The 27,798-nt window shown below is 41.9% G+C and overlaps 1 protein-coding gene across 2 annotated transcripts in view; it reads left to right on the top strand.

The window, feature by feature from the left end:
* The window catches only part of cskl (c-src tyrosine kinase-like), a 78,907-nt gene that overhangs the window by 37,122 nt on the left and 13,987 nt on the right, over positions 1 to 27,798 (top strand). For both annotated transcript variants that reach the window (XM_088921233.1, XM_088921234.1), the window contains 3 exons: positions 15,117 to 15,196; positions 19,394 to 19,507; positions 20,405 to 20,517. In XM_088921233.1, coding sequence (XP_088777359.1) covers positions 15,182 to 15,196; positions 19,394 to 19,507; positions 20,405 to 20,517 — 242 coding nt within the window. In that variant the 5' untranslated portion in view covers positions 15,117 to 15,181. The remainder of the gene's footprint in view (positions 1 to 15,116; positions 15,197 to 19,393; positions 19,508 to 20,404; positions 20,518 to 27,798) is intronic.

Genomic DNA, 27,798 nt, shown 5'->3' with positions numbered 1-27,798 from the left:
CTCATCTTGGTCATTGAGAATTTCTGGGGTTCCTATGAGATGTTGACTTGTAGGTGGTACTTGGATGCTTTGGTTGGATTAGGGGTGGTACTTGGTCCAAAAAGTTTGAGAACCACTGAGTTAGAGGATTGGAATTTCTCTTAACCATGTTATCAGGTTTCATTGATTGATTTTAAACAAATGTATACCTTTTTGTAATTAAAATTGTGGTTATTTCCACTTTGTTACATCTGAATAATGTGACATCTAATACAGTATGTACAGTAAACATGACGCAATCACCTTTTTAACAACTCTTAATACAAAGCAGAAACGTGCTTTCTGAACTCTTTCTGATGTCTGTTCAGATAGTGTTCTGCACACACTGGCTGCATCGTTCACACACAGCTATGCGCTGAAACACAAAGGCACAGCATATGGAGGGTCCTGACCTCCTGTGCTACCTGTCTTGTCACAAGGACTTCATCATTAGAGCTCTGCAGTGCTCTAGCAGTGGTGCAGTGTCAGAACTTCCTAGTCCATGGACATGCGGGGCGTCCTCTGGTCCTGGAGTACGAAACCTTGCCGGAAAGTTTCCAAGGAAAAAATAACTCAAAAATGCTCAAACTTAAGTGGTACAAGAGGAATGAAAGGAGACGTGCTTATAAGCACACAAAAAAACGACTGTGAGGCAGATGGCAAAGACAGTAGAAGTGCTTAATGAGTTTGAGAAATATCATGCAGAGCTTCAGGGCTTCCCCTCACAGGGAGAGGGACAGATGTTCTGCTGAGTGCTTTAGGCACACAGAAGTAGAGGAAGTTGTCGTACATGCGAGTTGTTTTAGGACCACAAATGTACTGCAGATAACAATGGAAGGTAGTACCTGCAGAGGCAGCGAAATGAACGCCCCCCCCACTTAATATCGAAACAGAGGACAACCACTAACCTCAGCTGACCCGAATGAGGTCATGTACTGGAACTGATTTTTATGGAGTTGTTTTGAATTTCGGCAGCCTATTTCTCTGCAGCCCAGGTGCCGTGAGCGTCGTGCTCATTCTCAGCACTGGAAGGGAGGTGGCGCCTGGCGCAGGCCCACGCCACTGGCTCAGGGACGTCCCGAGGGCCTGGTGGTGACGCTGCCGTGTGCTCTTGTACTGGGGGGCTTTCCTGAGGGTCTGGGGGTAACAGCATCCCAGAGGATGACAACACCCACTTCAAATTGTATGTGGAGTCATGTATTTAAACAACAGTAAAAGACTGAAGGGAAGGAAGCAAACACATGCATACAGACATTCATGAAGCCTTGCAGTCCATCCCCATTCCCAGCATACAAAGTTGTGAGAGGATAAACTGCAGTTACCCATCTCTCCAGTTGTTCATGTTCTGATTTACTCCAAGTAAGACAAAAAGCACATCTATTTTTATAGTCTTAAGTACAAAATAAAAATACATAAATATAAGTAGTAGCATTTGAAAAGAAGAAACCAGTTATAGATAGATACTTTATTGATCCCGTGAGGGAAATTGCAGTGCAACAGCAGCTTTACACAGACAACACAGCCACAGTGTAATGAATGATACAATAATAATAATACAATACATACAGTACAATCAGTACAGTGAGGGGTGCACTACAAGAGTTACTCACAGTCCGGACACACAAAGAACAAACTAGAACAGAACAGTACGCAGAAAAATCGTATCACACATATGAATATAAATATAGATGTAAATATAGATATAAATATAAATGTATTGCACGGGTCCCTGGCATATATTGCACAAAAATGGTTGTAAACAAGAAAAGAAAGAGAACAGATGTAGCAGTAGATGTGTAGATGCGTTCAGTCCAGAAACAGGTCACTGTCAATGTTGCCTCTGCCCAGACGCAAGGTGGATGCGTTGTACAGTCTTATGGCAGAAGGCAAGAATGACCTCCTGTAGCGCTCCCTGTCGCACCGTGGGTGAATCAGTTAATTTAGTAAATAACTTAATTTAATTTATGCAGTAAATTAAATTAAGTATACACAATGATAAAGCTTTTTCAAAATTTGGTTTCAGGTAACAGGGTATGCTTGGTAATGTCTCAGCAGGGAATGGAGAAGGAAAGAGGACAGCATTATTCTAACCTTGTAGAACCTTATGGAGTGTAGATGTCTGAGTACAGACTGGACACCTTGTTTTCGATGTTTACGGGCTGAAGTTTGGCGCTAGATGACTGACCCAGATGCACCCTTTTAGTCTGCCTGCAACAGCAGCCTCCGCGTTGTGCCAGGCAATAACTTGCCAGTAAGTCCTGTGGAGCTTGACACCCTGCAGCAGTAGCTTACAAAATAAGCACGTATGAAACACAAGCAGTTAGATGTGCCGCAGAAGATACAAGGTCATTAGCAAATGGAGTTGACACAGACACTAATTAAATAAAAGCCTTTCTGAAAGGAAAAGCTCTCTGATATCCTTAGGGAAAGAATTCCAGAGCCTGGGGGTGCAGCAGGTGAATGCCCTGTCACATATAGAATGTAAACAAGTTTGGGGGATATGTAGAAGACCAGAGTCAGACAAACAAAGTTTGTGAGATGAGGAATAGAGAGATTCTAAGTCAGATCGGTACTGAGGTGCTCAGCCATATAGCACCTTATAGCAGATGATTTTGAAGTCAACACAACCTGATAGCAAGCCAGTGCAAGGACTGCAAGATGGGAGTAATGTGATCACTTGCACGCGACCTGGTCAGGATTCTGGCTGCAGAATGTAGTGGAATTTGTTCGGTGTGGGTTTAGACACTCCTGCGAACAGGGCATTGCAGTAATCGGTTTTAGAAAAGATGAATGTGGTGATCTGCTTTTTTTGCAGTGAAAGACTACATCTTAGTCTGTTAATATTTCTGAGATAGAAAAATCATGTTTTTACAGCATTCTGCACATGAGGGTCAAAATCAGTTATCACCCAGAAGTTCTTCAGTTTTGATTGAATATATTTTGATTTAGTTACAAAATGTTTTATTTCAGTCAATAAATATCTGTTCAGGGAATCATACGTGGAATTACACAAAGTCTCCTTGGGCCTTGACTGATTATAAAGCCCTCAGTGGCCTGCACAGGTGGACTTACCCGGCCTGTTCCACCCCTCTTCGGGTGTCTCTCTCCGAACGTATCTCCGCATCGCAGAGACCTGCAAGTCCGCTTACTGCACTCCCCGTTCACCAGGACAGGAAAGAATTACTTATGCCAGCCGACGTTAATTGAATTGTATAAAAAGTGACCTTTACAGCCTGGATAGCAGAGGAAGTGATTGTGAAGGGGGCTCTGAGTTTTTACTATCTGCTGCATGAGAGCTGAATGCTCCTGAGACACACAGTGCAGCTCTGTGTGATTCTTGGGCAGTGGACTGTGAGGAGCAGAGATGCTTGATAGCTGTGTGCTACACCACTCTTGACCTGTTCAGTGCTGGACAGGGTCACTCATAACGCTCTAGCAGTTCACAAGCGCAGTAAACTAATTGCTCAGCGAATCGGGGCTATTTTTGAACAAACAGCATTAAAAAGCTCACAGAATAAAATTTTGTTTTGAAGATGGGCAGTATGGTTTTGTTCACTGACAGTGCTTCGGTAATGTGTATCCATTCTGAGAAGTGTAAGAGTGAGCTATGTTAATAATAAATATCCATGACATCAGTGACATTGGTTGCATCTTCATGTTCTAAATACACTCAGTTTCCTTGAAATTATGTGTGTATCTTTGTTCTGCAGCAGTGCAGATTGAATGTTTCCATTGATTACAGGCATTTCCTTTTCATGGAAATCCTTTAACCTACATTGAAAAAGGTCAACTAGCCAGTAGAGAAATTAGTAATTTGGTTTAATTCCTTTTGAAATAAAGACTTTTACTATCCATGTTGTGCTTAAGCTCACCCTGGATATAGAGAGTCATCTGGTCGCTTCAAAAACAATGTATTATGAAGCCACAGCTGTTTAGTGTAGTTTATCATTCTTAAGCAAAGTCTATCACACTTGCATAAGGTCAGCTCTCCGGATCCTGCTGTTCAGTGCTGAGTTTTGTCTTTGGGCTGCAAAGAACCGTTTTTCTCCAAACCAATAGTGACAGATGAGTCTGTAGCATCCAAAGTGATGTATTAACAGAATGTAGGCCCACTCCTCCAGCAGCTGTGGCCGAGGTTAGATCTCCAGCAGCCCGGAGGACTAGCTCTGGTCTAGACTTCCGAATTTACCAAGATGTGAAAAATGGAAATATCCCCAGGCGCAAAGCGTGTTACAGAAATGTTTGTTCTGTAATGATACAATTTGTAGAGCTGCTCCAACTGTACATCAGATTTGGTGTCTTTCAAATGGCCATGCCCAGTGTTTACAAAACATTGACATCCTGGTTAAAGGGGCAGTTTCGAAATGCCTGAAGGACTGTGTGAAGGAATCCTTCTCCAACCGGAGGAAGGGGTGAGGATGTGGGAGAAATGAAGAGAAATCCTGTGTTTGGGAAGACTGGTCCTGGCACAGACCTTCTGCTTCTCCTATCACTTTCAAGATCGTGTCTCTGAGCTCAGGGTTTAACTGGAGATGGTTTCCTTCTCTGTCAGCGCAGAGCTCTCGTTTCTTCAGGGCAGGGATGCGTGCCATTTTCTGCTGGTATTAAGCCATGCTGAGTCTTTATCAGGGCCAGTGTCACAGTTGCATAAGGTTCTAGCTATGTGAGCAGACAGTACTGAAGTAATATTACTTGATCTTTTCTGTTCATTCATCTCATTAGGGCCAAGTACTGAACTGCATGTGAATCTACGTTCTATTAGCTTGGTTATGCTGGTTTAACTGCTTAAATGGGTGGCACCTGGATATATATCAGCTTGTGCTGTACACTACCAAGAGTTGCATATCTGGATCCCGATTCTCCAAAGCCTTTATCGTGTTTACTAATTAACAGGTTTTGTATAAATGTACTCAGATGTAATAATTATGCAATTGCGATTGTTGCAATAATACTTAGAGTGTATATGTTTCTTGGTAAAAGTTTAAGAAGATGGCTGTGTCCTTAAACAGTTATTGCTAAATATCTTTATGCTTGAGCTATATACTGTAGTTGTTAATAACATGGTAGCAAAGACGTCAGCAGAACCACACTGGAGGATCACTGTGGAAACTTGATTCAGTAAAATAAGGTCATACAAGCACATTGTGGCTAGCAGAACTGTTCTGTATTATTTCTGGAGGCAGAGACGGTGTGTGTTTACAGCAGGCTCATTCGCTTGTGCCCCGAGGTGTGCAGGGTTGCGTTTAGCTTTTAAAACTGGCAAGTTTTATAGCCTTACCACCTGGATTACCCCTGTTTTAGTGGCAGATTAAAAGCCGGGCCCTGAATTGAATAAGTGCTGTGTAGTTGCTTCATCAAGCAGTATAATGCAACTTGATTAGTAAGAAATTCAGCACCGTTTTGGCATGACTCAGAAGTGACATCCTAGCCTGTTAACCTCGTCCATCACCACCTCTGCCAAAGTGAACTCCGTGCCACTCACTAGTCCACCAATACACCTTACAACCTCATGTTTTTCCTTCTTAGAGGTCTGTCATCCTTGTACTGATCAGGTCCAGCCTTGCATCCTTCTAAGGAAATCAGGAAGCCAGGTGGTTATGTCTCCAATTGCCAGTGACTCATGGTACTTAGCTCGGGCAAAGAGTGAGCACTTGTTCTTGCAGACTTCCATTTCCACATACAGCACCTCCACTACCCCCCTGGAGACTTGTCTGCGTACTATAGTTTTAAGAATCGGACTATTTTTAAACAGGTATCCTTAGTAATGCATAAATAAGAGGAAGAAATAGTGAAAGTAAATCACTGCAGTTTTGAAAATTTCTGACAAAGCAGAGTGACTGTAATGAGCTTTAATTTTTAGCTTCCCTAAACTGACCGAATCAGAGTGCAGGATTATTGTGCCAGACTCACAGTAGTTAACTTGATTATCTCACAATAGCTTCCTGTTAACTTGCCATCTCTTTTTGGTTTTCCATCTCCCCACCCCCAGTCTAATGTGTGTAATTGCTGCAAAGTGCTAATAGCCTTTCTGAGTATTTTTCAACATGCCGTCAGCCACAGGGATGACTTTTATCTTCCTGAGCTAGCGACCACACCCTTTCACTGTCAGCCAGGGGGCCTGGCTCCTTCCCTTTACAGCGGTGATTCTCTGAAAGCTCTGAAATTCTCTGAGCTAAGCTGGGCCTGTTTAAGGAATGCAGTGGAAGAGGCAGACAGCGTTTGCCAGTGTTCTTTGTAGATTTAAATTAATAATAAAAAATGGTCCGTATGCTAGAGCTTTCGTGGAAAATATCATTACAACAACCGCGTTTTTTCAAACCGATGTCTCATAGACCTATGATGAGCAAACCAATAGTGCGTGTTTATGATCAACTCTTTTTGTGAAGTTTTGGAAGTAATAGTTGGAAAAGCAGTGCTTTCTCTGAATATTTGTGAAGAATGACTAAGGCTTGCTCACAGTTTTACTGCTCACAGTCGAAGCAGCTGTGCCTGTGATGTCACCACCTTGGCGTGTCCTTCACACCCTGTGCAGAGCAGTGCTGTGCTTGGGGACTGACAGGACTGAGGAGAGATGCTTGCAGCTGGCCTGCTGTCTGCTCTGGGTGGTGACCAGGAACAAGGCAAGAGAAGCCTCCTGAGCCTTTCAAACACACAACTTACTCCCTGCACACAGAAAAATCTCAATGCTAGTGAAAAAATGTCCACACTTTTTACTTTTTAAAGGGGAAGCTTTAACATCTTGTATTATTCTTGTATTGCGTTCTCTCACTGTGCTTCAAATGTGTGGTGTATTACTGGGAGTTCCATACAGCCATTCTCTCGTGCCAGATACTGTGCTCCAGCTACACTACACATTTTATTGTTTCATTCTGCCCGATGAGCTTCCATTTTTGGCTTTTGAAAACTTGAGTGTTTTAATTTCCACACTGAAGAAATATTTTTCATAATGCTACTTGTTCTGATTTTGGTTCAGTGATGAAGCTAGTTTGAGAACAGTGACATGATTCAATGACATAACTGTATCAGAAAATACAATTGTCTCTGTTAATAGCAAGCGCTACTTAAAACATCCCAGTACCTCTGTAGGGCTCTCGAAAATAGTTAGGTTTAAACGTTGGTTGTTTAAAGCTTTGTTTTTTGTAGTGCCATCATTGCTTTTCATTAGCTGGATAATCTGTCTCCCACAGGATATGATGTGAAATAGGTCTTTAAGCATTATTTTTTTCAGGGTACTTTTCCCCCATGTGTCTGGTGTTGGTTTTCACCAGGAATTAGGGGTCAGTCTCTGACGTGGGATTGTCGGCTGTGAACAGAACCGAAGGTTTTAGGGTCAATGTGAAGTAGCACATATATCAGGCCTGTGAGAAAAGATGCCATCTTTCACCAGCTAATTCTGCTTTGCATCTAGTCAGTCTCGTGATTTCTGTTTTCTTTTTCTTTTCAGGAATGAAATTGCTTTGTATTAAAAAAGCACAGAGAGAAGTTCAGGGTTAACAGAAATTATGCAAAGGCAGAGTACAGAATAATGCTGAGAGTCGGCATAAATGGGCAGTGAGGAGACCAGGACGTCAAATACACTTTGTTCAGGAATAGATGTATTGCAATTTGGTCCCTGCTGGATTTTGGCTGAGGCTCCAGTGCTCCTGTGTATAATGCGGTGGCCTCTGTGAAGCTGATAGATTTTGCCTTCCATGCAGGGAGAGGGAAAATGTGAAGCCCTTGCAGAGCAGAGCTGTCCCACGGTGACGATGGTAATGAAGTTAATTATTATCAGTGGGGAGAGGCTGTTATGTAACAGGGAGGTTGCTATGCCAACCGTAGCTCGGGGACCTGGCCCAGCATCCCAGAGATGGGATTCAGCAGCAGCTCCCGGGCTCATGAGACAGCCAGGGCTCAGCTGGATGGAGCTGTGGAGGCTGTGAGTTCTTGTCTGCAGCCCCAGCACCGGTCTTTCCCATGAAGGTTTGAGCTTTACAGTGTGTCAGCTGTCTTCACCCCATTACAACAAGAGGAAAACCTATAAACCTATAAACTGTATTATTACACTGAGGCCATATAGAGCAGCTTGCAAATTGCAAATGTTATTTACATGTAATATCCTATTGTGCTTTTTGCTAAGTTTGCATGCCCGTTTATTTGCAAAGTTTGGTTTACAACCTTGTGCGCGTAGGCAAATGACATGAATGAACAAAGCTGGTTTTTAAAAGAGCACAGGGGCATTTTAGTCATGAGCAACAGTGAAGTATGCTTAGCACCATCTGTGGGAAAATACCTCACTGTGGGCTCAGTTTGCCAAGGACGAAACAAAATACGTAGACTGAACTCCTCCAGCCTGGTTTTCGAAACTACACTGCCAACTCCCTCAAGGTAGTATTTCCTGCGCTGGACTCAGTACTCAGGAATTTGTCAGAGCAACTTCAATTGTGTTTACAGTCTCAGAGTCTAAACCCTGCAAATCATTAGAAACAAACCATTGTGTAAGCTTGGCAGTAAGATGCAGCCAAATGTTAGTAAGAGTTGGCTAACAGATGTGGATTTGCATTGGCATGTTTTGTGCATGGAAAAGGGGTCTTTAAAACAAAAGTTTCTTTTTTGACAACTGGCGTGTAACTGCAGTTGCCCTCTGCATTAATTTTAATGATGAAACAATTGCATTTTATTTTGTAATTGATTTGCGATGGAGAAGGGCCACTTGCTTTCATGAAGTTTTAGAGGCCAGAATCTCCTGAATGAATTGGAGCCGTCTAGTGATTCTCCTCAGCAGTTTTGATGAGCCTTCTGTGCTTGTCTGGGAACGGTGTATAAACAAGAGGCAGAGTGGAATGTGCAAAGCTATTTTCCCTATTATTCCATATTATAATGTTACCTAAATATAAAGTGTTTTATTCTGTCTCGTGCTTTATCAGTATTCATTACAAAAACATTTAGGGGAGAAATATATTGTTTTAAAATATGTAGTTCAAATTATTTTCAGTGCATATCTGTGTTTGAAGGATGGTTTTAACACTCTCTTTATGCTCAGAGAATGTTACCGTGGAGCTGGCGCTGTCTGCGCGAGACTGGAGATAACAAGCATGAGAAACCTTTCCATCTGATTGACAGCAGCACCTTTCATGTGAAAAATTTACTGTAGATGCCTTCCTGAAATGGGTAATATAGTACAGTCTCTTTTATGTCGCCTTATTTAGTCTTTTAGGTCATCTGTTTTAAAATCACTGATGCCCTGGCTCCATTAAGAGATTAAGATTTCACTTGGCAAAGTGTTAAAATGCAAAATTGATAATTATGCTATGAACAAAACCAGATGTTGAACTTTGTTGCATAAACGTAAACTTTTAGTTCTCTATATAGTCAAAGTGTTTCAGTTCTGTTTTTTTCATTGAGCACAGGTTGTGTTGAGGGTTATTTTTGAATTACTGCTGGAAGGGGTAAACCTTTTTAAAACTGTACCATAGAGGATAAATTTGGTTCTCATAGTTTGCATAAATATCTGCAGCAGACTGCATTTAAAAGCTTCCTGTTTTATCACAGGATGCAGTAGTCAGTTTCCAAAAACCGCGTCCTGTAGAGAACACTTATAGTATTTAAACTCTTTACACTTGTAAAACCCCGACACAGGTAAATCAATAGTCTTACGTTGTACAGCTCCTTATTTATGAAGGTTGGGTTTTGTCATTCAACAAAATAATTCTGACAAATTGCTGTGAACTGAATGGGTACATGGCTGTACATAACTTCACACGGAAGTCTTGCTAATATGTCTTTCTGCATTCATATTCTGCAGTACTGACCACGAGCCATCAGACTGCACACTCAAGCTTCTTTGTTGTAGGACCTTATTTGTGAATCTTTTTAAAATACTTCATCTGAAAATAACTAAAACAAAGCTTTACAATTTTTCTGATAGCTTATATTCCTTTTTTATTTAAAGAAGTGACACTTCTGTGTAGATGTCTGCTTCAGCATCAGATTGGTGCTTTTGTCCCTGGAGAATTTATGAACACGGGTTGGTTTGACTCATTTTGCTTGTTTTGGTTCTGCGCTAGACTTGTACCCATTCAGCAACAGCACGGCACAGCTCACAGTGTAAAGTAGTGTCCCCTGTTGTCTTATGAACTAAGTTTCTTGTTTCATTGTGGTTAAACTATGAGGTGACCTGATGAGGTTGAATTTTGTCGTATGTATAAATAGTTAGTTCCTTTAACCTATTGATGTGGCATTTTATTGATACCAAGCTTTATTTTGGTCACTCTCCTCCCAACACTGATTGGTGTCTTGTGCGGACTGTGAAGCAGGGGCTAGGCTGGGATTAACATGGTCTGTTTGAATTGAGTGCCTGCTCTCTGGGCGGTGTCTGCTGGAAGGTGTGCTCGTTGGGCTGAATGCTCTCCTCTTGTAGGAACCATTCATGTGACTTCATCCACCTGCCAAAACTGAAAACACCCCCCTGCCCCTCTCTGACTGAGGCATCGGAAAATCTGCATCAGTCTCTTCCCTTTTTTGGAGGTTTTTGCAGCTTCCTGTGTGAATGTGTTTTTAGTTTTCTCAACAAAGTTAGAGACAGAAGTGGTTGGTTCCAGGGTGCTTTGAGTATAATTTCTTTGCAGTCTATGGGCTAGAATTCGCTGTACTATCAATTTTGCTTTCAGGATCGTTGCTACATGTTTTAGCAGCACCTGAGAATACACAGCCTGATATTTATTTTTCCACGGAGTTTACAACTTCAGTTATTTTCTTACAGTTACTGAGCATGGAATTCAAGCAAAAGGTGTATAGCCACCCTTTCAGTGGACAATTGAATTTGTTTTTGTGAAGATATGGTGCAGAAGTGGAATGTTAGAATAAACCAGACAGTTGTGTTTGACAGGGAAGTCTTTACCTGTTGCAGGTGTTTTGTCCTGGAGAGGCAGCTGATCTGTGTTCAGACAGATGAGTCCTCCCATGAGCAGAAGACACAACACTGTATGTTTCGCTGTTCAATCACCATTAATGCTTTTAGAAGTCACCCAGGCTCTGCCATCACATGCCAGCTGAAGTACAGTTCGTCCAGCATGCCTGACTCTGTATAACTCGCACTGTCCACAGGATATCACTTTCCTCTTTTTGTGCTCGTGTCCATTAGAACAACCTGTTTAACCCGTGAATACAGACGCAAAAGTGAAAGGCAACATTTATATAACTGGATTGGACAGTTAGCTGAACATGATAAGGGGCAGCCACCGTACTGTGCAACTCTGACAGACAGCATTTGTTTCTTGTAATTTTGAGGAAAGCCACATCAGTCTTTATAGATGGAGACATAGTCCCCATTGTTTGATTTGGCAGAAGTTAGCTCTTTGGATATTTAACAAAACACCCATGTAGCAACCACAAGAGAGGTATGTAGGAAGTTCCTGGTTCCCGAAGGCTTGAAAGCTAAATGTCTAGGGAGAGGCGAGCTCCTAATGTGATGGACTAGCTGTTTAAGAGCTTGCAACGTGAGGAGGTGGTGAGGGTAAGGACTGCTGGGCCCTCCGTTCTCTACAGATCTAACTAGCATGTCAGGGCACGAGCTGGGAAGCCGGGCAGTGGGCAGTGCTTTCTGAGCAAAGCCCCTTTCCACCACCACTCCCTCTGCACCTCGCCGGATTGAGCTACTCAGTTTTGTTGCGAAATCAGCCCAGGTCTTGTCTGCAGCTGAAACAGTGAGTGACATGGTCGGGGGAGACCTGACATGCCTCTTGCTTGTACACATTTCCAGAGACTCTTCTTCTGGGAAGAAGTGGGGCTTTCTTAGTTCTGCTTGTGCAGCAGCAGACTGCAGGTCCAGAGGACTTTTTGTATCATTTTGTTTTTGTTTTGTTGCATTTTGAAAAATAATTTAAACCTTTGTAAAAAAAAATCACTAACTTGTGTTTGCAGGAAATCTATAATTTTATTTTAAAGTAGCTCAAAACAAGTTATACCATAACTATAAATGGTGAGCTCTGGTCTGCATGCAACAATTTTTCTTTTCTTTCTATAGTGCTGTATTTGTACGATACATTAATGTACTCATTTTCTTTTAATCATAAAGCACTTTGAGGAGAAGTGTCATGAATGGCAAAAAAAGCTGATTGTTACAATACCTGAATTACAAATAGTTTTCCACTGTATCCACAAAATAACTGCCCTGGGAGAGATTTCTCAAAGTTGAAAAGGGAATCAGGAGGAAATCTATTTCTTTCTATTCCAAAGGGAGAATGTGACAGTGCACAGCAGTCAAGATCAGTCGTGAGAAATAATAGTAAATGCTCTTCATTCATATGCTCTCCAAGCATCTTGAGCATACAGTCCTGGTTTTCTGTCCTTTGGAGCTTTAGAATCCTGTTCTGTTGGGGCTCCTTGTCAAGGCACTGGAGTTGCAGTTTGTAAATTTTGGTAATGATCTGTATCTTTTAATGGAAACAGGAATGCTGTGTATTTTTTCTTCTTCTAAGAAAGTTAAGGAAAACTAAAAACCATAGAGGAACTGTCTTGTATTACAGTGCATTTTGTATTTTGTTTGTTATTTCATAACGAGCTACTGGGTGGAAATGTTTAATTTATTGGGCTGTTGAATAATTATATAATAGTTTAATGAGAGTCAGTTGAGAACATATTCTTAGTTACAGTCTGACCACCTTTCTGTTGTTGTGTGGCTGGATGATAGGAGTGAAAGTAGGCAGATAGCATTAAACATGCATTTCATAATCTTATTTATCTTCCAATTCCTTTACACATATTTCATTTTAATGATACAATATTAAACATAGAAGCAACTTCAAATTTAAAAAAGATTAACTGAGAAACTTTGAGCTTAATCACTTCATTTCCAGATAGCCTGAAGTGGGATTTTCAGCTCTGGTTTGCAGGCTCCAGGAACAGGAATTTGTTTGCATTTCATGTTGTTAAACTGAAGGTTGTTCACCCTTCATCCGCAGCAGTCAGACCCCGAGCTTTTCGACCACTGGAGCTCATCTGTATGGGAACTGACTGCACTGTGGCTGCTGACTGCTGCTGTTCGGCCGCAGTACACCTGACTGGTCCCGTGAAAATGGTGTATCAGAAGTGGAGCCAGTGTCCCAGCTTCATGGGAGACACCACTTGTACATCTCAGAGCTGATGTGACAGAGGCACTCAGTAATAGGACAGTTCTGCTCTTAGAAATGTGATATTTAGCTCAAGTTCATGCTGTCTTAGGTGCCTATTAGATCACTATGTCATGAAGACAGAGATAAAATAATACTATCTGACCAGGAGCAATTAGAGACTTCCTTCTACTGTTAACTTACTGTAAAGTCAGTTGCGGTTGAATTGCCCCAGAACAGAGTTAGGGTGCCTTAGTGTTGCTCTGTGAGCTCAGACCTGCTGCTTTGCTCCCACAGTCTTAAAGCGCCTTTGCAAGGGAATGCACCCAAAGTGGATACTGGTTTCTTTAAAGGAGCAGATAATATTTCGTGACACGTTCTGGCAATTTGTAATTCTCACTCACCCTGTCCGTTCTCCTGTCTCTGCTTACTTTTGAAAAGACCCCTTTAAGTTGATTCTAACAAGACATACCAAATTGGTAGAAATGCTTCCTGGTCATTGTCTCTCTCTTGAAAGATTTTGTTTGCTGGATTAGCTGGCTGCCAAGGAGGAAGGCAGGCTTGAAAAGTATTCTAACGATGGACATGTGCATCTACATCTTCGCCTTGCTCCAGTTTAGGTCTCTGCTATAAAATCACTTTATTGGCCCTATACAATTTCTTGCATTCAGAATTTGTCTTTTTGCATACCCCAACATGCTCTCCATGAGACTCACAGACAGGGAGAGAAGCTCTGCGCCCCTGGAGCAGTTGGGCTTAAGGGCTTTGCTCAGGAGCCCAACGGAGTAGGATTCCTCTGCTGGCCGCGGGATACGAACCGGCAACCTAGAACTTAGTTATTGATATTATAAACACTTCTAAAACATTACTACATACCCCACACCTTAGTTTTAAGGTTAGGTTTATGGTTCAGGTGGTAATCAAATTTAGGTTTTTCAACAGATATCCAGTTAATGTACAGTACAGGGTATACAGTGCAGATAGGTTATCATCACCATTTAAATCACTGTTGATACTTCAGTTATATATTTAATTTCTAAACCGCTTCTAAATGCCATTTGCAAACCTACTTTTGTACCCGTTTTTCTTTTTCATCTTTGTGAGATATCAGCTTCACATCTCATCAGTCAATGTGCATCATTTCCTGTTTCTGTTGACTGGGCTCTTTCTATATGAGAGGTGCACAGGGGAACCACATCAGCATCTCTTCTGTAAGGCAGTGTGCATCTTTTGTGTTTTGGTTTAGGGAAAGCTTGTTTATCCTTCTTAATGGTAACTCCAAGTCCAGCTTGGAGTGGTAATCCTGTTCAAGAAGTAGTAGTAGGAGATAATTGAAAAAACGATCACAGTGTAATACACAAATTAAAGAACAGCATTAAAAATGAACAATCACATAACAGAGCAAGTTGCAGAAACGGTAGCCAGCAGTGGGCGTCACGTTCTCACCTGAGGCTGCAGTGAGATGTGGGGAAGAGGATGGAGAGCACTGGTGCTCCCCTGACTACTGAATCACAGCCACAGCCCTGCCAGCTTGTTTCAGCGCTAAGCCAGGCTCATGCAAATTAATCTGTCAGATTCAGAACCACACTGTGGTTAAAATGACTTTTATCGAACTGTTCAAACTGCTGTCTGCTCAGTGTTCATCTTGTTTTTATTGTAATCCTGAATGTGATTACCGTTGTCCGTCTTGTGCTGTCATCTGAAGCTCTGTACTAAAATGCACAATGAAACTTGTTTTTACTGTTACACGCTAGTTTATTGTTTTTCATGTAGTTGAATTCCAATTTATAACAGAATTCAGGTAGAGGACTCACAATCATCCCATTTGTTACAAAACCTATATGAATGGGGAAAAAACGGCTCTATTGCTAAAATGTAGTAAACGGATCCTTCCCAGTAAGGTCTTTATATGTTCTGAGAACTTCCTCAGTCGCGTCCTCCAGCTCTGTGTTAAGTGATGCTGTCTCAGTATTTCACTGGCCTTATAGCTTTTTGTGTTTGTGCCCACAGCTCTCATGGTACCAGGTGACCTGTGACTGGAGTGAGGAGGACATCAGCTGCCCATTCGAATCACCATGTCTGGGATCCAGGTAGAGAGGCTGCTGTACTGCTTCATCCTCATTATGCTGGAGGACCTGAGGGCAGTTTTGTGCTGCTCTGGGAATCCCCAGTTCTTCAGAGATCATCTCATTGTCCTTTCAGCTTTTTCCAATCTGTTAGGCATTATCAGTCAGTTAAGAAAAACACTAGTGATTTCATGAATCGTTTTTATTCTTCTGCTGTACTAAGGGTGAAACCCTGTATAGGACTTGAAATATGCAGTGCAATGCAAATGTGTTATGGGGTGTATGCAACATTGAGGCAAATTCCTGTTGCATTCCATCGGCAAATAAAATGTCTATGTCTGTATTGTACAGAAAGTCTATGGAGAATAACGAGTAACCTAAAAACGTGTTCAAAGTCTTCAGAGTGATGAAGCTGAATGAGAGTTTCATTCTTTCTCCCTTGAGTGCAGCCAACTCATTGCCTCCCTTTACCTGAGCAGAATTTGGGAGAGCCTGTGGCTGACAGTCTCCGTGGTGATTTTGCTTCACTGTTGCTTGACTTTTCTGCTGTGACCCAACACTCTGACTGGAGCTACTGTCAGTCACCCATGAATACTACATGAAATGTGACGCCCGCACCTTGTGTGCACAGTGACAGAAATGAGGGCAGCCTGCATCTTTATTGACTTCATTGACTCCAACATCTGGTCTTCCAAATAATGCAGGAAGGGTTTTCAGCCCATCCACCTCATTTAGTTTTTAGGAAAAGAAAGCATAGCTGTCTTCTTGAAAGAAGAAAGGGTATCACCTACAGCAGCATGGCAGACTTTCACAGCTCTTTGTGTAAAGGTATGGCTTTCTGTGAAGATGAATGGGTGACCAGTACAATTGGAAGAAACATCAATTATATATAAGTGCCATTTAATAATTAATATGTATGAAATTAACAAATCCAAGTGGACATATTGCCACATCTCTTTTTTAGACCATCCCTAGGCAAGATTTCCCTAGGGCCTGCCCAACCTAGTACTGGTATGTGTGTGTTGTGAGAAGATGCTTATTATCTGGGCTTCTTGGATGTGTTGAAAATCTGAAGAAGAATTTGAGATGAGCAGTTTGTTAATGGCCAGGCCTTGTCCGGTCACATGGAGAAACTCCTGCAGCCCCTGAACCAAGCCCAGGGGGCAGAGCGTCAGCACCATGGACAGAGGCTGCTGGAGCCACTGTGAGCCACAGGCCCTTGGGCATTGTTAACCTGCCTTAAACGTTGTGTGGTTATGAAATATTAAGTTGATGCAAAGTCGAATAAATCTGATTGTCCTTTTTGGTTTTCCTACTACCTCTTTTTGTACTTATCGAGGGTTCTGTAAGTTGGTTGATGAAGGACAAACCAAGAAGCAGCACCAATGCACGTTAGTGGTTCCTTTGGTTTTCTTCTGGGAAATGGTGTAGCTGAGGATGACTCCTTGGATCTGCACTCAAGATGTCAGAAAGGGGTAGTGGGCTGCGTGGCTAAAGCTGGACAGACTTCCTGAGAGAATGACTTGGCATCTGTCAGGAACAGGACCTGCTGTCTCTGTATCCATTGGCTACCACATGAGTTAGAGAGGCTGAACTGACTGTTCACTCTTTCATCATAATCAGCCACACAGCTACTCTGTGCTCTGTATATCTCGGTGTTTGGAGTCCATTCCTGATAAATCCCTTCTGCACCTGTCTGACCTCATGGCTCAGAAGTACAGCAGTAATGGATTTTCTTAGTTGTACTTAACATCTGCCTCATGCAAACCACTTTCCCCAGCCAGCTATACATAGAGTAAATTGTCGTCCTCAACAATTTGAAGGAATTGTATCAGTTCGACTAAGACTGGAAATGCACCCCAGATTTTTGTGAGCATTGACAGTCTCCCTGTGTGGCCAACTACCTTCTGGAAAGAACACGCCTGCAGTCTTGCTGTGTGATTTAGTCTCATTTTCCCGCACAAAGACAAGCAAAATTTGGAGACTCATTCCTTCTGTAGACTGGTGCTGTAGTTACTGAACCGCTGGAGTTTAGTCAGTCTGAAAGTGTGGAAGAATTCAGACAGCAGCACACAGCTGTGAGTGACTCCTTTTATCAGGGATCAGGGCTGCTGGAGTGTCTGACGGGCCATCAATACAGCACTTGTTCTGTTCTCTCCTTGAAGCTGGCCTGGGTGACTGGCCTTAGTCCTTTAACTGTATCCAGTCCTGCCTCCATTGAGTTGGTGTACAGGGCCTCTTTGTGCTCCGCTATGCATTAAGTCTGGGGCTGCCTGGGGAATTAATACAGCCAGTGGAAAACCGGAGGTTCGAGTACGACTGGTCCTTTTCATAAAGAATGACACTTTCTTTCTCGCTCTGGGAAGACCAGAAGGGCCGACTGTATAAAACAGAAAGCGGGTCTCTTTCTTCGTGGAAATGTCAGTGGCAGGAGTTTCAACAGTTAACCAACATTTGATCAAATTTGCAAATTTGAATATTTTGAAATATGAAACGAGCAATTGATGTCCTTTGTTTTACAAAGGGTGTGTGGAGTATCACTTTGGAAAACAGAGACCCTCACAGCAGGCGAGGAGTTACTCTTTCAGTTTGTAGCACTGTCAGGTTAATCTGAAAGCTGAAGCTGATCGTTGAACAACCCAAAGTTTAATCAGTATTAAGCAATTATTGCATTTATTCAACTGCCATCCCTGTAATCTACAATAAAACATCTGTTTCAAGCACTTATATTATGTCTGAAGTTATAAAAAATCATTTTGCTGCAGAATGTGTGGAAGAATATGAATGTAAAAAGGGGGAAATAACCAACAAGAGCATTTACTGGAGCAGTTAAATATGTAAATTCTAGAAATGTCAAAATTGTCATTTTCAGTTGCAATGTGGTGAAAAGAGTGATCTGTTAACTTCTGCATAATGATTTCCTTGGCTGATTAAATTTTAGGTTTATTATTCAAGATAGATCATTCTGTTTAGTTGCCCTGTGTACTACAGTCACGTGCTGTCCACTGAGGATAACTGTCATCTCGCATATGGTGCAGAATTTCACTTACCATCCTAGCTATGTAAATGCATTCAGCCACCCTGTAAGACACAAGTTTATTTTAAGCACTGCCAGGTGGAAGTGAAACAGAGAGACAATAGCATTTAGACCAGTAGCACTGTTTTTGTTTCTCCCTTTCTCTCTTCATGTACACATAGCTTGTCTGAAGTGTTCTTTTCTATGTATATTTATAAATGACACAGTTGACATCATTAGCCTTTCCCAAACTGTATTTGTCATCATGCATTAGTATTGATTTTGTAGTGGAATTAGGCTCACAGTGATCTTCATCCAAATTAATAACCATGGCAATGCGGTATAATAATTGCAATTCCACTGCATGGCTTCACTGCTAGCAGATTTCCTTATTGGCATTCTCAGGGACACACAGGTAAGGAACTGGCACGAGATGTCTTAGATCTGCTCTGAGTGGACTCTTCTGTGCAGACAGGTTGTCACATACAACAGATTGTCAGTTTGATCTTGAGGCTGTTCCCACCCCAGCACACACCTAGAAAAGCTTATTCATGAGAAATGTTTTGCAGCCTTTTCAACCACTTGTCATTAGAATATAAGAAATGTTTTTGCTCAGAGCAGTTCACTCAGCTGCTCAAGTGAGACCATTTGTCTGTAGAGTGCAATTCTGTCACACCATCAACCTTTGAACCCACTGTGTTAGCTTCCTCGGTATGCTGGAGTAATTTGCTCATGCGGTAGTAATTCTTTGCATGAAAAAGTTCTGCTACTGGTACAAAACTAGCCATTTGCAGACCTCTGTTTCTGTTCTCTTAATCTGCTCTCTGAAGTTCCTCAATTTGTTGTGTGATTGAAATTCAACTGTACTCCCGGGCTGAACTTCTTTAGACATTAATGAGTTTATCAGGGTGTTCGTTTGACGTGAGTGAGAATTGGATCAGTGTGTGACTGAGTAACCACTCCTGCCAACGCATCCCTTTTTATTGGTGACCATAGTGAGCCAGCCTGCCTACCCATCTGGGCTCAGCTGCTCCAGGTTTTTTTTCTTCATGCAGTTAGACCAGGCTGTATTAAAGTGAAAGCTCCTAAAATTAAACATTAAACATGGAAAAAAATCAAAACACTGTTCTTTACATATGCACCATTTCCACTGTGCCTGACTGATTGCCTGCAACACTTTGCTCTTTGTTCCCTTGCATTTTCAGACAGTATGGCCGTCTGGCACAGAGTGCATAGCCAAGTACAACTTCCAGGGGACAACAGAGCAGGACCTGCCCTTCAGCAAAGGAGATGTCTTAACCATCATTGGAGTAACCAAGGTAACCTTGTGCCCTGTCACTGTATGTACTGCTAAACTGTGACCTTCTTTGCCAACGCCTGCTTCAAGCTCACAACAATGTATCCTTTCATTTAAAAAATTATTGAAATACAGCTCAACACATTTTTGTAACACTGAAAACACTTATATAGAGCTCATGCTGTATATCCATATGTATGTATGTATAATATAAACATGCACTGAACTACAGCTCTTCACGTGCCTTTCAAAGAAATTGACTGTACTCTTCCTTTCTGAGATGCATGTGAAGAGCTGTAGTTCAGTGCATGTTTTTAAATGACATGATTTTTCCCACTGTAAGACTATGATTAAGCAATAGAAACTCGGGAAGCTGGTGTTCATGTTGTTCTGTGAGCGAGAGTGGTAATTCTGGCCCGGTGGGCACTCTGAATTAAACAGCCCAGTGTGGCAGGGTGACCTGAAGGAGACGCACTGTCACTGTCACCTGCTTCCTGTTCAAGTCTCTTCAGAGTTTGAGGTTTTTGTGAAACGCACAGTTCTCTCTGTTGGTGTTCTGAATCATTTATTGAATATTAATATTTTCAATTTTAATCACAAACATTCCCCTCTTTCCCTTACCAGATGGTAATTTGGTAAGCAAAGTGATGTCTTCTCTGGCACTAGAGATCAGGAGGTCTGTGTTGAGCTGCTGTCTCACTGTGCGTAGCGCTGAGGGAAAGTGAGGTATTCTCCACCTATGAAATGCCCTCTGTCATTGTGGTTTCTTGCAAGGTAAAGGGCAGGTGATGTGTTGAAGAGTGACCCATGTGTGAGACTTTCTTTTCTTTGCTTTAGGGTTTATCATTCTCTGGCTCATCAGCCTCCTTGCGGTTTTCTCTTTTTGTGTGTTACATCATTATTCTCTGCTGTCTTTCAGGATCCAAACTGGTACAAAGCAAAGAACAATATGGGGAGAGAAGGTACCATCCCGGCTAACTATGTCCAAAAAAGGGAAGGAGTTAAATCAGGAGGCAAACTCAGCCTAATGCCGTGAGTACAGCTCAGTCCTGGACTCAGCGCTGAAGTCTGTGTCATGCTGTTGAGTTCTAGTGGAGCCTGTGACTTTTAAAAAGTTATTGTTCTTTGACTTGGAAATAGCATGGTTGATTGCACTGACAATAAGAGTGCAGTAACCATATCTTTTATTTTCTACATAAGGTTTACAGAAGAGATACTCTCTGGGGAGTTTGAGTTCCATACATGAAACTAAAGCCTTGTGACTAATGCCAACTTATTCAAGCTTTCTGCTCTGTGTCTGACATAAAACAGACAATTCGTGAACCACAACTCAATCGGGGATAGAGTTTGTACATATGAGTGTAAGACAGGTTATGAATGCAGCCCTTCTTGGTCTTTGTTTGGGGCTCTCAGCTCATCAGTTTCAGTCCTGCGTTAGACTCATCATTGGCACAATGGTAGCTTAGTGCCCAGGCAGTGCCCCTGAAGTGTCGAGACTCTTGTCGAAAAGCATGCATTACAGTTGTGTTGGTTAGTAAATAGGTAGTAAAGGTTGGGGTAAATAGCACAGTGAACATGTGCGGATATACTCCTCTGGCTCTGGACCAGCAAGGTCGGCTGCTGCCCCAACATCCTGTGTGTCTGAGGCAGGTATCCTTCTCTGAAGTGTTAATGAAGCTTGAAATGTGAGCAGATTGCGATGGCAGCCTCACTCGATCTGGCAGAACTATCCTTACATCTTCTGTTTTCCGTAGTTAATGTTTTTCAAGATTGTCACTTTTCCAAGGTTATTGCATCCTCCCAGTTTACTCATTCAACTATTTGAATTTAAAAGTGTTAACTGGTGCACGTAAGTGCAGTCATGCAGAGCAGCTGTTCCTTGATGAAGGGGAGTTATTCGGACGTGGGGAGGGCACCAAGCTGTGCCTCTTCATCCTGACTTCATTGAGTTTTTTCTTTGAGTCAATATATTGTTAAGAGACAGGGAACTAGTTTCAGTATTTCCAATAAGAAAGATTCAGATGTAGTTATTGAATTAACTATAAAAACAAAAAGTGGATATTTAATGCATATTATATGAAATATTTCTTTTCATGAGAATGTATCATTACTTAAAACAGTATTACATTAAATGGCGCATGTAACATGATATATTGCATGGAACAATCAATGGCAATTTTTTAAAAGGCAGAGTCAACAGCAGTATAAAAGCGTATAACATCCACTGTGAAGTGTGGGAGTGGATCAATATAATCGCAGGTCTGCATCACAGTGAAGGGAGTCAGGGCACAGGCTGTAAAACTGAGGGTATCTAGACAGCTAAGCTCGGGGATGGGTCTCTCAAGGCTGGGATCCATCCTTCAACATGGCTATGTGCAGACAAAATGTTGAGTGCTTATGCAGAATGCAATGAGGCTGATGGACTTATGAAGGTCTCTTGGCCTGTACAAAAGCCTGACAGGAACGTCAGAGGCTCTGTGCAATTTGGTTGAATAATGGAAAATGTTTTAGGGTATTTAGAGCACCCTTGAGTGCTGAATGAGAACAAAAAAACAAGATGTAACAAATACAGATTTACTGAACATTAAACGCATATACAAAGACAAAAGTCCTGTGATAACTGGCTATGTATGCATTATACATTGTACATGTGTTTAATGGTATGTGCTTAACATAATTTTCCTGTACCTTTAGAAACCAGCAGAGATCAATTCTGAACTGTTACAAGGTCTGTTAGGTTACTCTTTTATTCATTTCATTAGCTTGGAGCATACAGTTTTAATATTCATGCCAAGTCTCCTTCCATTTAATTGTTAGCTGATTTCCACCAGCAGCCCTAGGCTGATGGAAGACACACAGATGCAATATGTGACAATATTCACAACAAATTGTTCCTCCAAACACAGAAAACGAATAGTGCATATAATAACAGGAAGCTAAGTGTCATGAGAAAGTGCCTCCCAGCCCTCAGGAGACAGTTCAGCTGATGTAGGTTGACAGCTCGTTGAACTGACCATCTCAGCCAGCATTTTTCTGAAGGTTTTAGACAGTCCAGCGTTCATATCAAAAATCGAAATACAATTGATTAACATCTAATCAGGTGCTGCATGTTACCACACACCTGAAGCACATTCAGAACTTCCCAGGTATAATTACTACACTAATGTAACTACACTCTTACCACTGTAATTTAAGTGATTTTTTCGAGTCATTAGAGAGAATTTAAAAAGCTTTACAATTCTTTGTGACTGAATTATTTAACCGTAGACCATGAACACAGGAACAGTAAAACAGAACAACAGCCTTTCCTTCTCCTGGCCTCCTTCTCCAGACCCAGCTTTTACACTTCCATACAAAAGAGCTGCGCGTCTAAAATGTGTGAGAGTTACAGCATCAGCATGTAGAATCTTCTGTTCCACGAGAATAGTGGTAATATCTCGTTTTTTGGAGTTGTGTAAAGTGCAAATATCATGACTTAAATGGTCTTTTTTCCACTGAGTGAGCAGGCAGCAAGCTGCTCTCCAGAGAGAGTAAAGGCAACAGCTGTCCGAAGCCAGTGCCCCGTGCAGGGCTGCTGTAGCTTCCTCCTCACCAGTGGTTCTGTTATTTCTGACTTGGAAATAAGAGGCAAGGCCTGCGAAGGCTGACAGATGTAGAGGAACTGACAGGTTTCCAATACTATATCCTTGTTAGAACTTCCTAAATGTGCTATAAATAGCTCTCTCTGGAATGTGAAAAAAATACACTTCCCTTTATTAAATACAAAGGAATGCCAGAACACCAAGCAGCAGTAGATAGGAAGGCAAATAATTCAAATCTTGGTTTAAATAAAACTGTAAGTTCTCAGGTTATTCTAAGCTTTAATGAGGAAGTCCCTATGAATATGACTTTTGTGTTTGCTGCAATAAGTCCTAATCTTCGGATTTTCCACGATATTTGAGTTTGGTTACCTGTATGATGAGAAATTATGAGAAAGGTTAACTGAGAAATTAGGCTCTTTGAGAACAAGGAGAGTGTTATGTGAGGGTGAAATCTGAAGAAGCCTCTATAATGTAGCTCTCTTCAGTTGTGGGAGGAGTGGGCAATATTTGGATCAAACCACTAAGGCCAGCAGTTCAAGGATAGGACAAAAAAAATTGAGGAAACCTAAGGAAAGAAATAAAGGTCAGTTGGAAACAGGCCATGTTTATTACTCTGTGTCCATAGCCCCAGATCGTTATAGACTCCTTTAAAACGGTGTGTTTTAGTGGTTCAGCTACGTGCTCCCAGCACTTGTGCGGTCTAGTGTGGGCAGCAGAAACAAGAACTCGTTCAGGGAAGCGGATCAGACGGAGCGCTGGGGTGCCCTGTGCTTCTGCCATGAACTGGGCCTCTTGTCCACTGAGACATGAGACAGAGCCACCTGGGTTCCTTTAAGTACAAAAGAAATCCCAGGTGAGTATAGTGAACCCTGCAGGAGCACTAATAAGGTTCTTGCCAATAGCTGCTGTAGTGAGTATCCTCTTTATATGTGTTGGCACGTCTGTGCAGCCACGACTCATTTGCATGGATGACGTCTTACAGTGAGGTACAGCATTCGATCATAACAGCCATCTTCTTTTTTTGATTCCATGTTAAATGTCTTGGCACAAGCCAGACCATGACTGGCTGAACTTTGATCCATTTATCTGTTTTGCAGTGGAAAATCACTTTGGATCTAAATATGTTTAGTTAGCAAAAACTGTAAAAGCTCATAGTATTTTACATGGTCAAGCTAAGGTCCTTATAAACACTAAGTATATTTCTTGTGAGTTTGTATCCTCTAGTACTTCTAGATAGTGGAGTACTATAATGAAGCTTTTCTGTGCTAATTAAAGTTCCTGTATGTGCTCACACAAATCTATCACATTGAGAAACCCTAGAATAAAAACTGTATCGGCATCTTTTATCAACTTCAGGTTTTAGCGGTGTTGGTGACTACTGAGCGACGTTCTGTACATAACACAGGAGCATCTATATATCCATTTGGATTTAAAGCAGAGTTGGGTCCTCTCGTGGACTGTTTTATTGTACAGCTTTCAGCACATCAATACTGTATTTTACCAGCTGCCTGTCAAAGTACTAATGTCATTTGCTCAGTACAGCTCCCCAATTTAGTTGACAGCAGCATTGAAAATGTACAGGCGCATCACTAACTAGATCTGAAACGCTCTGCGGGCTGCAGAAGGAGCCCTCCTCAGTGGAGGACCTGTGGTGGGCTGGTGGTGCCGGGCAGGAGCCGCTCAAGGGCTCGGCTCGGTTGGGCTGCCCCTGCAGTGGCAGACAGTGCTCTTGAGGGGCATGAATATCTGCTGAACATTATTGTAAATGATCTATGAAAAGGGTGGGGAACCCCCAGTCTTGACCGCAGAAATCTGATCAGCCTACCTCATGCTTGAAGTTCTGATTTTTACACCAGTCACACTCGCGGGGGAGTTTACAAGGGGGTTTGTCCTGAGTTTCGATGTCTGAAGCCACTTGCTGGCCACCCACCAGCCTCTGCAACGCCTGTGCTTCAAGCACCTATAGGTGGGATTTTTTTTTGTGCATAAAGTCTGTGTTGTGCAAAACTTCTTGGTTAATAACTGTTCTGAATTTTGTGAGATTTTCTGATAAAGTGATGCAAAACATAGTGCTACTATAATAGAAAGGTATTCTGTAACCAGGGTACTAAGTAGGGAATTGTTCAATTGTTGTATAACAGTATTTTCTATTAATAAAAATAGTACCGGGGTCCCCATTTAATGTCCGTGGTGGAGACCGTAACATGGGAATGCTAAGCGAAATTATGTTAAGAGGTGGAAATATTTTCCATCAGAAATAATGGGCTAATGGGCACCAAGAAGGATGTCAGTATTCCCGGAGGATGTTAAATTTTGCATATTTCTCCAAAGGAATCAATTTCAACAGAAAAAGGGACCAAGACATGAGGACATAAGTCTGCAATAGCGTACATTCACGTTTTGTGTGTGGAAACCAAATGATTACAGTAATGACCCATTAAGTTAAGCACTTAAATGGAATTTAACCTTCTTTGAAATGTTTTAGAAACACTGTGAATTTTAAAATTAACATAATTAGAGAGAGAGAGAGATTGTATATGAGAGAGATTGCATGAGATAAATAGTGATCTTGTGTGTGTGATGAACATTTTAATACATAATACACATTTAAAGCATAGTGTATTGCATGAAGATGAAAGCAACACTGCAAAATACTTTAAAATTAAACGTATGTACAGTATAATACTAAGATTACATTAGTGTACATACATTTAATACTTGATAAGTACATTTAATACTTGATAGAGTGAATGTGTTATAAGTCATCTAGTGTCGTAGTCTGCCTGTGCTTCTTGACTTTTCGCTTTGTGTTTAGAGGACCTAAAGTCGGGGCCTAGAAGAGGCGTAAAAATAATCAAACATACAGCTATAAAATAACAGTAATAAAGCATAGCTATAGCTATAATGTAATCATTTGTAATAATGTAATCACTTTATTATTGGCCATTTCTTATGCTCTGGAAGGTTTTTGGGGTGGGAGTTCATGTCTTTTAGACAGGGGAATTTTTACATCCACAGTCACTAAAAGTCAGTGGCATAAAAGCAAAGTGACATTCAGAGGGGAATTCCTACACTAAATTAAACAAAAGTTGATATTCTACTTAAATAACCAAAACAGTACCGTATGAAGAGGTTCCTATTCCAGTAAACTGCTCCTCATGAAGTGCTGTGTTGTCAGCTGTCCACCAGATCAGATCACTTTATTAGCCATATACAATTTCTTGCATTAAGAATTTGTCTTTCGCAGACCCCAGCTTGCTATCCATGAGACACAGACAGGGAGAGAAGCTTGGGGTCAGAGCGCAGGGTCAGACCCTGGAGCAGCTGGGGTTAAGGGCCTTGCTCAGGGGCCCAACAGAGTAGGATTCCTCTGCCGGCCGCGGGATACAAACCGGCAACCTTCCAGCCACAGGCGCAGATCCTCAGCCACAGAGCCACCACTCCGTCCCAAAAGGGAACAGGAGCACCCCAAATGGGACTCGAACGCACAATTGCTAGCTTAGGAGGCTAGTGCCTTATCCGTTAGGCCACCAGGCACCACCTCTGGCACCACTGTGACGTCCAGCGCTGAAGCATTCAGTTCTCTGCCCTGCCTCAGTCGCGCATCTCGCAGATTAAAGAGCATTAAAGAGCTAGGAGGAGGGAACACCTAACTAATCTAATCAACTCAAGCCCCTCTAAGCCGCTTAAACACAGACTGAAGTCCTAATGTGAAAGGAGTAGGAGAAGGAAAAACATTACAGGGAATGCAATTATTGTGTGATTACAACTTTACAGAAATAGACTCTGATCTCATTGTTTTGGGGCATTCCAACTGACACATTCGCGGTGCTGACTGAGATTGTGGAGAGGAAAGAGCACAAAAGAGGCCAAAGAGCTCAAGGCCCTGCATTTCCAGTCTTTGGCCAACACTCATCTTCTCAAAACCTTCTTTCATTTGTTTAAATGTTCAGCATGCTATTTAAAGTCAAAGGTCTACAAAGGTCTTTTAAAGTTGTATAATTTAACTTTTTAAATTTAAATTGTGCACTTTAACTTTTTTAAAATTCTATGTTTAACAGCCCTTCTTGGCTACATTCAGCCACAGTCTTTTTTCCTTCACTTCTTTCATGAGAATCTTTTACAGAGCCGCCTAAGAGACTCTGTTCCTTAATGGAGGTCCCAGTTCGCAGTGCCAGGAGCACTCATGTGGTGGCATAAAACAGCCTTAGTTTTGCCTTGGTGAGGTCTGATAACAATGTCAAAGTGTAAGAAAGGTCACAAAGGCAGGAAACCAATCAGCCTGTCCTGGGAACTCATCATCCCTGTCTGATGGAACAGGCATCAAGAACGTGTGTGAACAGCTGTCTCCAGGCAGACACCACCCTTTGTAAGGAGAAGTGGTTCCTGTTCTCAGTGAGATTAATTTCTATTTGAGCTCTTGTTTATGAATCTGCAGCGAGTCCTTTAGATGAATTTCGTCAATATGTTTTAGAATAGTTCTGTCCTGCAGTGCACTGGCCTCCAGTCCGGGCTGCGGTCTTCCCTTGTGCCCCTTGTTTCTGGCTCCAGGTTGTCATGACCTGTGCTTGATTTCCTGTCGCTTCTGTTCAGATTGTTTTTTTCCCGAAAAAGACAAATGCTCCGTGAAAAAAGAAGCCATCCGTGAGAAAGGCTTGCATATGGGCGGGCAGGAAGTGGCAGAGGGGAAGTATGACAGTGGGGCACAGGTTTCTGTTTGTAGTGCTATGCT

The sequence above is a fragment of the Atractosteus spatula genome, chromosome 7 (assembly GCF_055471065.1).
Source record: "Atractosteus spatula isolate fAtrSpa1 chromosome 7, fAtrSpa1.hap1, whole genome shotgun sequence".
NCBI classification, from domain to species: domain Eukaryota; kingdom Metazoa; phylum Chordata; class Actinopteri; order Semionotiformes; family Lepisosteidae; genus Atractosteus; species Atractosteus spatula.
Note: the sequence above shows the minus strand (reverse complement) of the source record. Positions and strands in the feature narration are given on the sequence as shown.